This window comes from Gadus chalcogrammus, unplaced genomic scaffold, assembly GCF_026213295.1.
Source record: "Gadus chalcogrammus isolate NIFS_2021 unplaced genomic scaffold, NIFS_Gcha_1.0 GACHA094, whole genome shotgun sequence".
Classification (NCBI taxonomy): domain Eukaryota; kingdom Metazoa; phylum Chordata; class Actinopteri; order Gadiformes; family Gadidae; genus Gadus; species Gadus chalcogrammus.
Window position 1 is genome coordinate 144,374 of NW_026613529.1, and position 19,039 is coordinate 163,412.

At 43.4% G+C, this 19,039-nt stretch overlaps 1 protein-coding gene across 8 annotated transcripts in view; it reads right to left on the reverse strand.

Annotated features, from left to right (window-relative positions):
• Nucleotides 1-19,039, reverse strand: part of LOC130378657 (uncharacterized) — a 28,309-nt gene that overhangs the window by 5,840 nt on the left and 3,430 nt on the right. For all 8 annotated transcript variants that reach the window (XR_008894833.1, XR_008894830.1, XR_008894831.1 and 5 more), the window contains exon 5: nt 9,115-9,398. Coding sequence is in view for 2 of the 8 variants with exons in the window: in XM_056585367.1 (XP_056441342.1) it covers nt 9,115-9,398 (284 nt within the window). In the remaining 6 variants the exon portion in view is untranslated. The remainder of the gene's footprint in view (nt 1-9,114; nt 9,399-19,039) is intronic.

The window sequence follows — 19,039 nt, forward strand, 5'->3', positions numbered from 1 at the left end:
AGAGCACTTCACCTACATATAGCTGACTGGCTATTAGGACAGTTTTGCCAAATATTACAGTAAAGAAATTACCCACCCTAGCTTTAAGCAGATAACACTTATTTTACAAATGACATTTATTCTTGTTGCTAACTTTATATTTGCATTGTATGTAATTGTTTAATGGCATTTAGCTAGTAAACTGAGTGTATTAACATAAGCTAGCTAGACTGATACATTTAAAAACACTAGCTAAATTCAATACAAATATAAAGTAAAAAAAAGTGTTGTCTGTATTAGGGCTGCAACAACGAATCGATAAAAATCGATTACTAAATGCGTTGGCAACGAATTTGGTCGTCGATTCGTTGTGTCGCGCGATTAATAAGTTACTCATAGGCGCAGCACTGTTTACAGCCATCCGCGGACAGGTTGGTTCACGGTTCATGCACGCCCACAGCGAGCTTTAGTGTGAGCGACCACAGCTTGTATTTTGGTCATAACTTAAAACTGGACTGTAGGCCTACATAAAAGTGTTGTACCTTGTGATGGAAAATCTACATGTTGTATTGTTTTGGTCTATATGAATTTAAGTTTTGTTGCTATTCTGTGTAATTTTATATAGTGTCTGCCTTCTGCTCTCCTTTTGGGTCATTTAAAGTGTGGACGTTCGAGAGTCGTGTGATACATTTTATTGCCTGCCTGTTCCTATCTTTTCGTGTGTCATCTCCCAAGCAATGCTTTGAAGTATGGGCCTTTTCCTCAACACTCTGGCTAGCGTAAACAAAGTCAGAGAGCTACATGTCACGGCCGCCGACCCCACCTTAGCCTCGGGGGGGGGGAGCTTCAACTGTAAAGATAACAATCTGGTGAACAAAGACTTTTAGTATTGGGGGACCACCCCCTCCAGATGCCAACCCAAGTGAATAAAAACTCATTGATTGGAAGACTCAGTGGACTTGTCTGAGCGTACCTTCCGAGAATGAAGTAACACGCAAAGAGGAGCTCCCATCTGGGGCCTCAGATTATTGTAATGTATGCCTGTTATGTCAACACAGTCTCACTCCCTACTCGTCAAACGTGTGACGCATGGCCAAGGATCCCTGGCGTCAATTTCCGACGAAAAAGTGGTACCCTTTTCGTCGTTTTTCAACGCGGGGTCCGAACAGATAGACATTCATGTTAATCCCTCAGCGTCGGATATAGACGAAAGGAAATCGATGTTTATCAACGGTGATGCCGTAGCTATTGTCTATTGATTTGTTTGACAGATTCACCATTAAACGTGTTTCTAATGCCATTTCTAGCGAGAAATGTACCTTTTCCTTGAATAATCTTCAGTCAGTGAATGTGTATGATCTTTATTAATATTTATTATCTGAATGGGAAATGCAATATTTTAGGACCGATTCACCGTTAAACGTGTTTCTAATAACATTTCTAGCGAGAAATATGCTTTTTACTTGCATAATCTTCAGTCAGTGATTGTGTCTGATCTTTAGTTTTATAGTTATCAGGAACACTTTATCGGCTCGCTCGCATGTTTCAACGACGTCAGGTTGCTAGGGACGCTGCTTTCGCTAAACTAGCAGCTCACGTGTTTCCTGCGTTTGTGTTATTAAACCGTTACTTTATGTAACTTTTAATGATATTGTAATAACCACAGGCGAGGTAGTGAGCGGAGTAAGCTTGATAGCAGGTTTATTGGATTCCACAATCGGACAGGCAGGCACAGCTCCACCGGAAAACTACAACAACCAAAACTCCCGCCCGGAAGGAAACCCCCGGAACCCCCTCTCAGAAGGCCCGCCCCTTCCCCCCAAACCCTGTGACGCTACAATACAGGCCCCCAGGACTGGTGCATATTTCCGGAATCCACCAGTGCTCAGAGGCCACGCCTGGTATTGCAGTCGGTTTAGTGGGCTGTGGACGGGTCCCGGAAGTAGATATCCTTGTTCACTCCAATACAAGTGGGGAGCAGGAATGTGTCTCCGCAGAAAATGTGTGGATATCAATCAAAGGTTCATAATTATCTTTATACCGTGTACTAAAAAAATGTACGTTTCTTCTTTTCAAAACGCCACCTCAAGCGTTTTATTAGCCGTTATCTCGCTGGGAAGAGGGGTGTGCAGCTGAAAGGAGTCGTAGTGAAACAAATGGCATCCGAGAGGGCCTAGTTCAGTGCTCCGTTAACGTGTCCGATTTTTGGACTGGTTCATCTGCTGCTCAATAACTCTTACGGTACTCTGCTTGCAATCATTGTGATTCATCATGTATTGATCCATTTATTCAAACGATCCAAAGACAAAGAACAGGTGCATTACGGTATAATTTTATATTGTTGTTGGACCGGAGTGGGTGGATGGGCACGGATCCCTGGCGTCGATTTCCGACGACAAATGGGTACCTTTTTCGTCGTTTTTCAACGCGGGGTCCGTCAGATAGACCTTCATGTTCAACACGGTCTCACTCACGTGCAGGCCCCCACCCTCGTGTTCTTCCAAGGCCCTCCCCCAGCTGACCTAATGATTCGCCCCCACACTGATTGACAAGAAGAACATTACAATACAAGCACATAGAACAACTGGCATAACGGACAACGAAATACAATGCAACACATAACACACAAACTATTTAACTGTCCCAGGGTCGCTACAATATCGTAAATACGAATTCGTTCTCAGCCTATTTTTGCCATTTATTTACCGTGTTACTATGGCAGAATAAAGAATAAATTCATGCATCATCATTCAACTTGAACATGTGTTTTTACAGTATAGAGTGGTGGAGAGGGACGACGTATGTTGGCAAACCCGGAAGTGAGCGTCGCCCTCGGTTCCCTTGACAAAAAGCCAACGGGTTTTCCTTTGGATTAGTGCAGAAAAATGTGCATCTTTGAAGCAACTCCTCAAAAATGGAAAATAAATAAATAAATAAAAATAACCGTGCTCCAAAGAACGAAGTGTAAACCAATGCATTCTGAATGGGAGTGTTTCTCCAATTTTTCCATGCTACACAGAACGAAATGTAAACCCATGCAAATAAAGACTTCATGTTCATAATAATTTAAATATCATTAATCTACAGAGTGTGTAGGGAGGTATTATATTTTTTTCAACGGGGCTGAATCCAGTCACTTGACCGTCATGGTTGCTATGGTGGTTGCTATCGACCGCCCCCTCTAATACTCGTGGCTCTAAAAACCACGCGGCAAAGGAGCTGCCGTAAATTGTGTTGTTTTTGTCGTAAACTAGGGTCCGATGGTTGAAAAATAGACAGATATTCCAAGGTATCCTTAAAAGGCAGCTTGGATGTGTTTATTTTCTGCAGTTTAGACTTCTATAACTCATTTTTGAAAGCAGAACACCAAGCTCATTGATTTAACAAGGGAGGGTTATTTGAAACAATTTATTAAATAAATATTTGTGAGAGGTCATTCCTTCTCCTGATTTTACTTCCTATTTATGTCTAGGGTAAACCCCTACTGTCCACAAGCATCCCCCCCCTCCCCATATGGATTTGGAGAATTGTTGCCACGTCCCAGTGGTGGAGGTATCATATATATATGAAAGAGGGCATTCAATTATAGCCTACTACAATGATCAATTAGGAGGCCGAAGCCCTAAAGGAAGTGATCCAATAGGTGACTGAGTCGACAACATTTAAGTAAGCTGTATAGGGTCTCTTATATATCAAAGGGGGTCTCAAAGGACGCATACGCTTCAACCTGTGGCTCCAGCACTACAGGAAATGACTCTGCAAGTGCTCCATCTCGTTGCAACTCACCCAGCGGCTCACTTGCAAGATTTTGGCCTGAAGTTCTTCCCAGACCTACACCCTAGCCATCCAACATGCATATCTGAGAATCGGGCCTCTCTTTAATAATGACAAAAAGTTATGAGAGAAACACACATTAACTTTTTGTTATCTCATAAGCGGCGTGGTGCCGGCTCCTTTTGACCTTTTGACCCCAGACTTCAAAAACGTGGCCACAGGCCAGCTGTGTCTACACACCTTTAGCCACAAATGTACACCTCCATCCCACAAAAAATGGGGACTAGAAACTAACCTCTGTCTTATGTACATTTACTGTACTGTTGGAGGTCACGCCCCTTTGCCGACCTTTTCGAGATAGCTAGGGATGCTAAAATGTTTACACACATTTCCCGGGGCCCCGTGAACGACATATCCGAGATTTGGAGTTCTAGCCCTTAGAGAAAAAAAGTTTTCCCAAATGGAGTGTCATTTGGACAAAGCCCCTCAGAAGTGTAGCCTGCAAGACCTAATGGTTCAGAATGTGGTGGAAAAACAGTTTTTGAGATAGGAAGGTCCTACCGCCCTGAAATTTTAATACCTTATTCTAGGCCCTAACTGGGACCTCCGCACCGAAACTTGGCCCGGTCGGACCCCGAGGGCAGGGAGGGGGGGCCCTTCCTGCCCGAAACTTGGCCCGGTCAGACCCCGAGGGCAGACCCCACCCTTCCGGCCCTCGGGGTCCGACCGGGCCAAATTTCGGTGCGGAGGTCCCAGTTAAGCCCTAGAATAAGGTCTTAAAATTTCAGGGCGGTAGGACCTTCCTATCTCAAAAACTGTTTTTCGACCACATTCTGAACCATTAGGTCTTGCAGGCTACACTTCTGAGGGGCTTTGTCCAAATGACACTCCATTTGGGAAAACTTTTTTTCTCTAAGGGCTAGAACTCCAAATCTCGGATATGTCGTTCACGGGGCCCCGGGAAATGTGTGTAAACATTTTAGCATCCCTAGCTATCTCGAAAAGGTCGGCAAAGGGGCGTGACCTCCAACAGTACAGTAAATGTACATAAGACAGAGGTTAGTTTCTAGTCCCCATTTTTTGTGGGATGGAGGTGTACATTTGTGGCTAAAGGTGTGTAGACACAGCTGGCCTGTGGCCACGTTTTTGAAGTCTGGGGTCAAAAGGTCAAAAGGAGCCGGCACCACGCCGCTTATGAGATAACAAAAAGTTAATGTGTGTTTCTCTCATAACTTTTTGTCATTATTAAAGAGAGGCCTGATTCTCAGATATGCATGTTGGATGGCTAGGGTGTAGGTCTGGGAAGAACTTCAGGCCAAAATCTTGCAAGTGAGCCGCTGGGTGAGTTGCAACGAGATGGAGCACTTGCAGAGTCATTTCCTGTAGTGCTGGAGCCACAGGTTGAAGCGTATGCGTCCTTTGAGACCCCCTTTGATATATAAGAGACCCTATACAGCTTACTTAAATGTTGTCGACTCAGTCACCTATTGGATCACTTCCTTTAGGGCTTCGGCCTCCTAATTGATCATTGTAGTAGGCTATAATTGAATGCCCTCTTTCATATATATATGATACCTCCACCACTGGGACGTGGCAACAATTCTCCAAATCCATATGGGGAGGGGGGGGATGCTTGTGGACAGTAGGGGTTTACCCTAGACATAAATAGGAAGTAAAATCAGGAGAAGGAATGACCTCTCACAAATATTTATTTAATAAATTGTTTCAAATAACCCTCCCTTGTTAAATCAATGAGCTTGGTGTTCTGCTTTCAAAAATGAGTTATAGAAGTCTAAACTGCAGAAAATAAACACATCCAAGCTGCCTTTTAAGGATACCTTGGAATATCTGTCTATTTTTCAACCATCGGACCCTAGTTTACGACAAAAACAACACAATTTACGGCAGCTCCTTTGCCGCGTGGTTTTTAGAGCCACGAGTATTAGAGGGGGCGGTCGATAGCAACCACCATAGCAACCATGACGGTCAAGTGACTGGATTCAGCCCCGTTGAAAAAAATATAATACCTCCCTACACACTCTGTAGATTAATGATATTTAAATTATTATGAACATGAAGTCTTTATTTGCATGGGTTTACATTTCGTTCTGTGTAGCATGGAAAAATTGGAGAAACACTCCCATTCAGAATGCATTGGTTTACACTTCGTTCTTTGGAGCACGGTTATTTTTATTTATTTATTTATTTTCCATTTTTGAGGAGTTGCTTCAAAGATGCACATTTTTCTGCACTAATCCAAAGGAAAACCCGTTGGCTTTTTGTCAAGGGAACCGAGGGCGACGCTCACTTCCGGGTTTGCCAACATACGTCGTCCCTCTCCACCACTCTATACTGTAAAAACACATGTTCAAGTTGAATGATGATGCATGAATTTATTCTTTATTCTGCCATAGTAACACGGTAAATAAATGGCAAAAATAGGCTGAGAACGAATTCGTATTTACGATATTGTAGCGACCCTGGGACAGTTAAATAGTTTGTGTGTTATGTGTTGCATTGTATTTCGTTGTCCGTTATGCCAGTTGTTCTATGTGCTTGTATTGTAATGTTCTTCTTGTCAATCAGTGTGGGGGCGAATCATTAGGTCAGCTGGGGGAGGGCCTTGGAAGAACACGAGGGTGGGGGCCTGCACGTGAGTGAGACCGTGTTGAACATGAAGGTCTATCTGACGGACCCCGCGTTGAAAAACGACGAAAAAGGTACCCATTTGTCGTCGGAAATCGACGCCAGGGATCCGTGCCCATCCACCCACTCCGGTCCAACAACAATATAAAATTATACCGTAATGCACCTGTTCTTTGTCTTTGGATCGTTTGAATAAATGGATCAATACATGATGAATCACAATGATTGCAAGCAGAGTACCGTAAGAGTTATTGAGCAGCAGATGAACCAGTCCAAAAATCGGACACGTTAACGGAGCACTGAACTAGGCCCTCTCGGATGCCATTTGTTTCACTACGACTCCTTTCAGCTGCACACCCCTCTTCCCCAGCGAGATAACGGCTAATAAAACGCTTGAGGTGGCGTTTTGAAAAGAAGAAACGTACATTTTTTTAGTACACGGTATAAAGATAATTATGAACCTTTGATTGATATCCACACATTTTCTGCGGAGACACATTCCTGCTCCCCACTTGTATTGGAGTGAACGAGGATATCTACTTCCGGGACCCGTCCACAGCCCACTAAACCGACTGCAATACCAGGCGTGGCCTCTGAGCACTGGTGGATTCCGGAAATATGCACCAGTCCTGGGGGCCTGTATTGTAGCGTCACAGGGTTTGGGGGGAAGGGGCGGGCCTTCTGAGAGGGGGTTCCGGGGGTTTCCTTCCGGGCGGGAGTTTTGGTTGTTGTAGTTTTCCGGTGGAGCTGTGCCTGCCTGTCCGATTGTGGAATCCAATAAACCTGCTATCAAGCTTACTCCGCTCACTACCTCGCCTGTGGTTATTACAATATCATTAAAAGTTACATAAAGTAACGGTTTAATAACACAAACGCAGGAAACACGTGAGCTGCTAGTTTAGCGAAAGCAGCGTCCCTAGCAACCTGACGTCGTTGAAACATGCGAGCGAGCCGATAAAGTGTTCCTGATAACTATAAAACTAAAGATCAGACACAATCACTGACTGAAGATTATGCAAGTAAAAAGCATATTTCTCGCTAGAAATGTTATTAGAAACACGTTTAACGGTGAATCGGTCCTAAAATATTGCATTTCCCATTCAGATAATAAATATTAATAAAGATCATACACATTCACTGACTGAAGATTATTCAAGGAAAAGGTACATTTCTCGCTAGAAATGGCATTAGAAACACGTTTAATGGTGAATCTGTCAAACAAATCAATAGACAATAGCTACGGCATCACCGTTGATAAACATCGATTTCCTTTCGTCTATATCCGACGCTGAGGGATTAACATGAATGTCTATCTGACGGACCCCGCGTTGAAAAACGACGAAAAGGGTACCACTTTTTCGTCGGAAATTGACGCCAGGGATCCTTGGCCATGCGTCACACGTTTGACGAGTAGGGAGTGAGACTGTGTTGGTTATGTTGTTTGTTGATGCATGTTGTGATGTATCTTTGTTCGTACTTTTAATACAAATATATATAACCACTAATTGTCAACAGTATTGTGTGCTTTTTGCATCTAAATATCTCATCTGCTTAGACGCAATATCTGATACAGAAATTGCCACGACAACCTTCACTGTCTTTGGGTTAAAAAAACTCCTTCAACTCAGTATCCGTCTAGTCCAACCGAAAACTCTGTCAGCTGCTGCTGCTGCAGACGGTGTGCAGACAGGCTCGGAGTCGGCACCGCGTGCATCAACAGTCATTCAAAGCAGCGGTAGTAATCACACAACCGGACGGTGTAGAAAGTCCCCTCAGTTAAAAATAGTAATGCAGTTTTTAAATCCATGTTAAAATCGGCAGGATATAGAGCTAGTTAGCTTAAAAAAAATAACTAACCAATGGTCACAAACAGTGTCAAATGTGATGTGTTCAGGTCGGCTCAGTAATATGATTGATGCGTTCAAATGCAGCAGTAAAAAAATAATAATAATTGAGATTTTGGTGAAAACTTGTTTTCCCAGTAATATAAAATAGTCAAGATAGAATTATGACCTGTTTAATGTCCTATCTTGAACTATCATCATCTTATCAGCAATTAAAGCAATAATACAAGTTCTAGTTCAAGGAGTCTCGAAAATGGTAGCAATAGGTTTGACCGGTTAACCATGGACATCCCTTATATACATATAAAAGTATATCATACATTGTATGTTTTTTTTTTTGTGTTATCCCAGTTATGTTTGTTTAATCTTTTTATTATTTAATATTACTTTTGATAGTTCCGGGACGTTGGAGCAATAAACTGGTGTTTTAACACTTCAGTCTGCACTGTGAATTTGAAGTAATGTTCAGTTTTTGAATAAAGATGCGGCAATTCAAATATATATATTTTTTTTTTTTTCTATCCGATTCATCGATTAATCGAAAAAATAATCGACAGATTAATCGATTATTAAGATAATCGTTAGTTGCAGCCCTAGTCTGTATTATGTCATTTCTTCTTTGGCAATATGAGCGCAAATGTTTTGAAACCTGTCTAGCAACACACAGAGTCAGTTGAACTAGGCCCGTTGATCAAGCCTCTTGTGCTGAAGAAAATGACAGCAGCTTCCCCAGACCAACGAGTCTGGCAATAGCCAGGCTACACTTACGACTCATTAAATCATAGAGGTGTGTGCTTTCTAGGGGTGTGTGCTGGAGTTGTAACAGAGGACGCCTCTCATTTGGATGCTGAATAAGAAGTTGATTTCCAACCTGCACACTCAGCTCCTCGTGGCGGACCAGCCACTCGCCGCGCTCCAGGCTCTTGGCCGCGCTGTGGTCCGCAGACAGCGAGTTCAGGGGCTCCACTTCTGACGAGGTGAAGAGGGTGATATGGCCGTCCACCGCCAGTGGGCCCTCCCCTTTACCGTAGACGCTCAGGATCCGCAACACCCCGCTGTGACTGGACATGTGGGAGGAGCCAGGGGCGTCCACACCCAGACTCTCCGAGGTGGCGCCGCGCTGCGTGCTACAGTCTCCAAAGGCATCACAGTCTTCTGCAGAGGGAGAAAAAAAGAACAAGTAATTGTATTGATACACTGTTTGCATAAAAGGAGGAAGTGTGTATTTGTACACATGAAATAAACTTTTTAAATGCATGTTTATTAGGGCTGTAACGATGTGCATATCGAAACCGGAATCACGACACTCAAAACAACAAACCTGTCTCGCGGTGTGAGAAGGCACAAGCGCGATACGCCCTTTCTAACTCTCCGGTCAAATTGTCCGATGGAAATTTGCTAATAATCTGTTTAAGTAATAGTCTGCTGACACCGCCCCCTCTTATCGATGCCGTAAGTCTGCGACGAGATGCCCTCTCTGTGATGACAGCTCTCCGTGGCTACGGAGGATTGCATTTCTCCACAGCCTGCGAAGTCCTCATATGCGATATGAACGACATTTATCCAGAGTGGGACAAATGTGAAAAAATAGCCTGTGTGATCCTGTCTCTAGTGTTTTGTGTGCTTTGAACGGCAGTTGGTCTGCTTATAGGTCGGAATGAAGCGGCCACCGATTGACAGGATGGGTACTTTATTCTACCGGACTCGTTTGTTTCTTCACTAGACACACGCACACGCTACCACTCGCTCTCCTCGCTCGTCCACTCACTCGCTGACGACACACACACACACACACACACACACACACACACACACACACACACCACACACACACACACACACACACACACACACACACACACACACACACACACACACACACACACACACACACACACACACACACACACACACACACACACACAGCCTCGTTATCGCGAATTAGACGTTCATGTTTTTTCCCCATCTATTTGAAAGTTAGGCTATTAAACATGTTGCATTCTATCCGGCCTGATTATGTCATTAATTAAGCTACATAGCCTAATAAGAATCTATAATAGGATATTTGACTAAACCACAAAACTAGTTGAGGGTTTTTGCCTACCTGCAAGCATCCTCCAACAGCAATCTTTGGTTATTTATTTATTAATGTAGCGATACATTAATAGTATTCTTTCTGTTCAAATCTGATCAGTGTTCCAATTAAGTGTTGTTTAAGATTAAAAAAAAATCGTGGGATGTATCGAACAGTGGGTTAAAAATCTTGATCCAAACCGAATCGTGAGTTGGTTTATTGTTACAGCCCTAATGTTTATGTAACATTGAGACCGAGGGTTTAAAATGTGTACTGCAGACAAAGATTCAGAGTTTTGGAGAGGGATGTCTCCTCCAGCATCCTCCCCCCTAGACTCAAAGCTCAAGCGGGGGCCAGGTGGAGGACACCGAACGAACACCAGCGCAAAATGATCTGAGCATGACATGCGAGACAAGCGCAATTATTCTATTTTGACAATAGCAAGTGACAACGTGTCCTTCCCTGTAAGCTGATCAGCTAACATTTATACATTTTGAGTTCATTGATCTTTGAGAATAATAAACCAGCTCATGCAGTGGTGTAGTGGTCCCTGGAGAAGTGGGTATACTCTAAATGTTTGCCCTTTTTTTAACGCAGCCCAGAAAAACACCCTTTTTTTAGAAACAGTGATATTTGAGACTACTCTTTTTAGTTTACTTACATTGGCACATAATTTCTGCTGCTTGATCTCAGGGAGGAAGGATTATGAAATGACTAAACAAATACTGGCCCACAGACTAGTGAGAGACAACTATTCCTTATTCCTGGAATGACACTTATTCTCTCACATGGCAAATCAGTAATTTCTTTTGTAAACGGTGTCTTTGAACAGCTGATTCGCAACACATAGCATGGGCCAGAGTGTGCCACTATTATGAAATTAACATGACTTGATCAGGAGCAGTAGGTATTACTGGTCACACAGGCAGCCAGCATGAATGTAAAATATAGATGAGGCAAACATGGTGTTTCAGTAATTTTTTGAACATTTATTTAAATAACATACTACTTATGTAGTATGTTATTTAAATAAATAACATACTAAAGTCATTTCAGTGATACTGCATCCTTATTCATATTTCACCTTAGATTAAACATTAGATTATTTCTCTTCCACAACAATCATCTCGTTAGATATGTATAATATCAATATATATATAAATATCATATGATGATTGTACATCATCATTCAAATTATTCAACAAAAAAATATATGTAACAAAACAACAATATTTAATTCAATTCAATTTTTTAAATAAATGCATTTACAACACATCAACTGTGATATGCTCTCTGAGCCCAGTACTGGGTTTCTAACCATGATCATACTACAGTATATTCCAGACAGACTTGCTTTCTGCAGGAGTTTTCACACTGCACTGTCTAGAACGCACAGAAGAGGCAGCCCGATGGCTCTTCAACCAGGTCTCAAACAGCCTCCTCTCCGACGGGGGCGGGGGGCAGAGCGGGCGTCGACGGTAACTGTACCGGTGTACGATCGCTAACATTAACTGCTGAGCTGCTGGCTGATATTGATTCGCGAGGACGTTTGAAATTGTCAAATGAAATTTTTGTTTGGATAGCTCGCTTCATTTTACCGGATTATTATAGAAAATCATTAAAGTAAACTTGTAAAAGTAAATTAGTCTTTCGCGATATTTACTTCGGCATGACCCGCCTTTCTCTCCCTCCGATTGGCTCATTCGTCGTCATGCCTACAGTTAACCAATCTAATCAGTAAAGGCAGCGAGTAATGGCCAATAAGTTGCAGAGTAGCGTGGGTCATGGCTTCACCGGGTAAAAGTGCGCGATTTCGCTTGCAGATACTACTGAATGGTGCGCATCTGGGGGGGGTTTAGAAGTGGGTATACGCAATGCTGACTGAAAAATAAGTGGGTATACGCCGTATACCCGCGTATACCCTGGACTACACCACTGATCCCAAGCCTTTCAGCCAGCAAGGCAGCATCGCAAACTTTACGGTGAGATCCTGTGATAGCCGCCGGGCTAAAAGAATCAGCGGGTTGCTAGCTAAGATGATAGCCGGAGATATGCTGCCCATGAGCGTAGTAGAGGGGACTGGGTTATCTGTTTTAGTGGGTGTAGCTTCTGTTAAATTAAATGGTTTTATGTGCGACTTCACTGTCCGTCCACACCAGAAGCGAATTGAGCGACCAAATCGCCGGAAGTCATTCACTTTCTATGGGCAAGAGCGACCAGAGCGACCAAAGCGACCAACGCTACCAGCGACCAAAGTTGAGCGACCAGAGCGTCAAAAAGAAGTTGAAAACTTTTTAACTTTATGCAAATGACTATTATTCGCTTCAGCGACCAAACACTGACAGCCAATCGGAATGTAGACGCTCTTCGCTTGCGTGGATCCCAGGGAACATCGGCAGGCACTTTGGTTCCTACCTACCTTTATTCACTCACTGAACAAAATGTCGGCTGAAGTATTAATCGCGGCTGTAACTGGGCACCCGGTGTTGTACGAACCCACCCTTTTTCAGTTCAGAGATCGAAACGCCATAGTGGTTTGGATATCAAGTGATGATAAGCGGGAGTATTTATAGGCTACATCTAGAACGTTCGTATTTAAGCGGGAATCATTATAATTTGCTCTACATGCCACCAATCTAACCAACCAATCGCGTGTAGCATGCTTAAACAAAACCAAAAAAGTATTTGAAATCGTCACATAAACAAACTAATCGACAAGACGAGGGATAAATGACAAGGGATATATCTCTTGTCTTTTATCCCTCTATTCCCCACTATTCACGGAGCCTGAGGTGAATAATTTTTAATTAAATAGTCTAGATAGATAGTCAAGTCTTTATTAATACCAAACGACACAATCGTCGGGAATCCATTTAGGTGGTTCGTCCCACACAGGACAGTAGCCTACAAGACCACACAGAACAAGTCTGACTGGACATACACACAATACATCACATTAAAAATAGACACGCGTTGATAGATAGATAGACAGAAAGGCCTAGATAGATAGATAGATATGTTCCATTATTTGCCTTGCGGAGCCAACCAGTCCTGTGCACGTATGCAAATTAGCCATGTGCGCCAATGTCTATTTGTTTGAATGCGACGAATGAGTGCAGATCATGATTTGCAGATCCAGATCAGTGAAACATATTTCAACTACTACAGCACGCAGGGTTTTTTGTTCTCGGTTGTAATTAGCCTACATTTTAGGATTTTTTTTTACATTGGGGGGAATCACTGTCCTACTTGTTGTCGAAGCACTTTATCGAACAAGCAAAACCGTCTCCGCAATATGGCCAAGGTGTATGGGAGAGTTCACTATTTGATATGGCTGTCTGTAGGGCCTACTAAACGCATACGGCTCCTTTAAATGCGTCTGCATAATTGAATTGTACGTCATGAGCGACTTGAGCGACCAAAGCGAACAGAAAAAATTCGCAGCGAAACATTGTGAGCGACCAAAGCGTCTTTGACGCTTTGGTCGCTCCTGGTGTGGACGTACAGTTAAACAATTTCGTTGCAAAGGGGAGGCACGCATCATCAACTGCCGTTCCTAATTAAAACAACGCCGACACATTTTGCCTATTGGGAATTTACAGGTTCACAATCCTGCTCTTTGATATTTTGTTTATCATCATTTTTATATCAACTTAACTTCATTAAAAAAATGCATTATTGGTGTGCTCCTGATAGCAACCTTTGAAATAGGACGGGTGGGCCAACTGGGCTGCTGTCTTAAAGGAATGCGCAGATCCTTTGAGCTCTGCAACTGCTGCAGAAATAAAGAGAAGAAATCGATCGATTTTTTGATTTATGCCTCCTACACGTCGACTCACAGAAAACGAGTCGTTTAACATCCCTAGTATACTATCATATAAAGTGCTCCGGGAGTCGCAAACGGTAACAATCACTTTCTCCTCCATGCTGCAGTTCACCCGGACTGCACTGCACTGAGTTGGCCGGTTGAACGCTGTTTGGCCGTTACGTTACACATGTCACTCAGTGGCCAGGCTTTTGAAAGCCGATTGCCTGTCATCACGCGAATGTCGCGTCAAAGTTTAAATAACTTTAAAGATTGATAGATTGCGGGGAACATAGGGACCCTTTTTCCCAGAAAGGGTTCCATGTTACCCGCTTTTCCCCAAAAGGGTCCTATGCTCCCCGGTATGTATGGCTACAGGGAACATAGGACCCTTTTTGGGAAAACTGGGATCATAGAACCCGGGGAACCATAGGGATGACCCGAAGCATATTACCCTCGCTGCACGCAGTGTCCGGTTCGCCCTGTTGGTGCTTATTTTCCCGATAATAACCGGCATTCTATACATTATCCCTTACTTATTACACGGCTCTTCTCAATGCTGTAGACTACATTCGTATTCGGGTTGCTAAGCGGCGTCAACGACCTTTGGCAAATTATTTCTCTGCTGATCAACGCTACGAATGATAACAATACATTGGAAAAAGACACACTGTGAAGTTATTTTTTCGATTTGGCAAGTAGCCATTATAATAATACCAATACTCTTTGGCTGGGATGATGAGGCATCAGGCAATCAAGTCATTTTAGCCTGAATACATAGGTAAGAAGCACCAGAGCAGGTTGCTAGTACCATGGACAGTATCAGAACGATAACCTGTTGAACTAAATGGATTTTGTGGTATGCTACACCACGGGATGCATCTGCAGACCACTGCCACATAAATAAAGGTAAGACGCGATATTTATTGCTTAAGATTTGCTGGTGTTGTGGCGAGGTCTTTTGTGTTTTTGCACTCAAGTGGTCGGCTGTTTTAACTTGCAATTGATAGTCGGTGGAGTCAGTCTTGTTGACACTAAGTGACTTTTTGTCATTCTGGAATCTGGAATAATTCAGGGGGGGAGTTCATGAGTTTTGGTCAGAATGCCTGATGTAGGCTAGTTTTGATGGAATGCGTGTTGTGAATTGAGAACAGCCAGCTCCTGATGTGATAGGCTACGATTTTTGTAGTGCTTTGTGTAGCCACACCTTGGCCCTTTCTGAACTTAAACACGCAGTTAAATTCCTTTCCTAGCTCCTCTTGTTTATGTTGTTAGCTTAAGCCATATCATGTCACGTGGTCGACATGGATACATGGAGCAAAACATAGTGGGTAATCTGCCGAGCTTTTTGAAAAACGTTTTCTTATAAAACGTGCCAGACAGATTTTGTATACATTTTATTCCTTAGTAATTAGCTACAATGGTTATGCCGTCTTTCAGAAACTTTCATTATCGGCACTAAAGGTTCTGACGTTCTGCATCTCAGTGTGGTTTTCACAGTGCACTGAGGCAGAGCGGAAGAAACTCCAGGGAGTGGTAAACATAGGGGTGAAACGGATCAGTGTGTCCACGGTTCGGTTCAGATAACCGTTTTGGGCCTCGGTTTGGATACGGTTCGGATTAGGATCATGTCCGTGGTAGTAAAAAGGCGGACTTTTTTTTGACGGAGGGTTAGGGGAGAAACACAAAAATGACATGAGACCCACAGGCTATTTGCAATGTGTTAATTGACTGCAATCAGATAACTTGCAAGGCTTGTTTGCTGCAATAAATGGTCCCCTAAATGCATTTGAAAACATGTGGGTGCACCGAGTAACATGTAAGCGATAACGGCCGACGAAGGTTTAGAACTCTGGCGCCGAGCGCAGCATGAACGCCAGAGGTGCCTCTACCTGTCCATTATTTCCATCGAACCGGTCGACCTCGAAGGCCGTTATCCCGCTTATCACCCGTTTGTATTTATCTCCGTATAATTAGAATATAATTGTATCAATTATATATCAGGAATCGTGCGCTTGAACTTCAGAAAACAACCTATACACTACCTCATTGGCTCGGGCAGCACTGGAGAGAATGCATTCCGCTGGGTCCTAAAACACCCTTTTGTATCGGACGTAGGCTACAGTAGGCAAATACGCTACACTAAGGCAATGCTTCATTAAACTGAAATCCTCGGATCTCCAGAATGCTCCGACTGTGGTAAACGAACGAACGGTTCGGATACAATTCGAATCCGCTGCAGGCCTAGTAAAAACGCACAGAGATCACTGGCTGCCCCTGCCCTCCGAAGGGAAATTATACATCTCCCGCTGCCTAAGCAGAGCGGAGGAGAAGTCACAAAGGACAGGCACACCCCTGGCTTTACCGTTCAAACCTGATGCCTCATGCAGCCGCTAGGTCCATCAGAAACAAGGTCTTCACGGTTTCAGGAGACAGCTCTTCCAAAAGATGTATCCCACCCTGAACACAACCATGGCCACGAACCCGACTGACTGGACCCCCCATAACCTACACGGCATGTATTGTACTTTACTTATTATTTATATACATTATTTACATTTCTCATTTGGTTATACTGTTGTTCTTGTTCTATTTATCTATTTATTTATTTTCTCGAATGCACCATGGGGAAAGCTTACTAAAAAAGTCGTTGTTACTGGACTCGTGCATGACAAAAGGCTTCTATCTATTTCTATTCTATTCCTATTCTAAAGAGAGAAACAGGAGTGCATCCTCATTGTAGCCAGCACTTCTAAAAATGCACTTCCGAATGCGTCTCTGTCCCCAGCACATTTCAAACCAAACTGACGCCAATGTCCAGCACCCTCCCCCCTAGACTCAAAGCACAAGCAGGGGCCAGGTGGAGGACACTGAACGAACACCAGCGCAAAATGATCTGAGCACAACATGACATGAGAGACAAGCGCACTTATGCCGCTTTTCCACCGCACATGTAGCTCGACTCGACACGACACGACTCGACACGACTCGACACGGTAGCAGCGCGGGTGCTTTTCCACCGCAAATAGTACCTCCGGGACGTGGGCGGGGTCGTCTGCGCGAAAGGGCCGTGACGTATTTTTGTACGCGACGCAAACAACACCTACGTAACCCACACATGGACAGAACCCACATAACAACAATGGAGAACATCGATGCGATGGTATTCGTGTTCGTATTATTAGCTGGCATGTTGAAGAAGTGGAATATGTTGGCTGCGGCGCTACTATGGCTGTTCTATCGTTACCAGCATGGTTGCCATGTCGCTCTCGTGACTTCGTCACACTCTCTGGCCAATCAGTGGCCGGCCGTCTGCCGACGTCACCTTTTAGCATCGGCTCAGCCGCTTGGAACCTAGAGCGAGGCGGTACTAGAAAAAGCAGCCACTTGAGGTACTAGATCGCGGTGGAAACGCAAAAAAGGCGAGCTGAGTCGAGTCGAGTCGTGTCGAGCTGGTACCATGCAGTGGAAAAGCGGCATTATTCTATTTTGACGATAACAATGCTGTGTTCCAATATCCATACTATCCGTACTTACTAGCCTTAGTATGAGTACGTAGGGCGTTCCGATTCAGATCGGGCGAAAATAAGTGTACTGAAAGGACCCGGATGTTGTACTCAAAACGGTCAAATGGCGAAGTGTGGATCGATTTACACATTTCGTACTCAACAACGGCAGCACTCTTAGCTACGTAGCGGAAGAGGGCGGAACCAGGCTAAGCCAAAGTCTGCGCATTTTCCACATAGCCTGCTTAATGGAGTCATTTTGAGTTTTTATAGATTTTCATAGCTGCTAGGCGTAAAGAGTTCACCGATCAAAGCGGGATGTTTATTGCGGGGGAGGAGCCCGGCCGCAATCGTGATCGTAATTTCCGGTTAGTTCACCACGGAGCATTCGATTTGGAACAACACTGACCTCTGAAAAATAGCGCACTTAGTGAGTGTGGATAGTGTACTACGTTTAAGGGTACTCATGGAAGTATGGTTATTGGAACACAGCACAAGTGACAACGTGTCCTTCCCTGTAAGCTGATCAGTTAACATTCATAAATTGTGAATTCATTGATCTTTGAGAATAATAAACCAGCTCATGTGGCATCTGTCTTGAAACCCTTCTGGGCCCTTGACTGATTCCATCTTTGAAATACAACTCCCAAGTTTGACTCGTGTTTAACAGGGCGCTGGTCATGATGCTTTTCCAAAGAGGACCAGGCTTTTCAGCGCAGTTAGAATCCATACATTCTCAGTTGATCCAGGTTGTTTGCTTGCATTAGGCTGGGGCGATTTGGCCTAAAAATAAAATCTCAATTTTTTCTAACTAATGGACGATTTTCGATTTAAACCTCGATTTATTTTTTCTGTTTTTCTCTAAACAAATTCCATTGAAACCCATGTACGTGTGTGGCGCTTTGGGGTGTCGCACCACACTCACCAACGCAGGGGTCTACAACCCGCTGATTAAGAGTATCACGATTATCAACAATCATGGAAAGCTGAGTAGGTTTATCAGTTTTAATAACAGTATGAACAAATAGAACACAAAAATGACAAGTTGTCCTTTGTATATCTATAGTAGCAATAGCACATGCTAAACAAGGACAACATCTACTCAGAATAATTGAATGAACTGTTTACATCCATGGCTAACCAGTGCATGAGAAGGAGATGACAGGAGACTAATGTTTCACTCTTTCAATTGCTCTAATTTGAGCTCTTACTGTTGTTATCTAACATACCATACAGTAATTTAATTGTGTAAAAGTGTGAAATTACTGCCCCTTAAAAATGACCATGAATTAGCTATACTCTCATTTGCATAGTGATTAACATTATGAATTTAAATTGTGTATACCAACTGTATGTTGGCTGACATTTACCTATAACTTTTTTTCCCTCCACTCTAACCAAGGATGCCTGT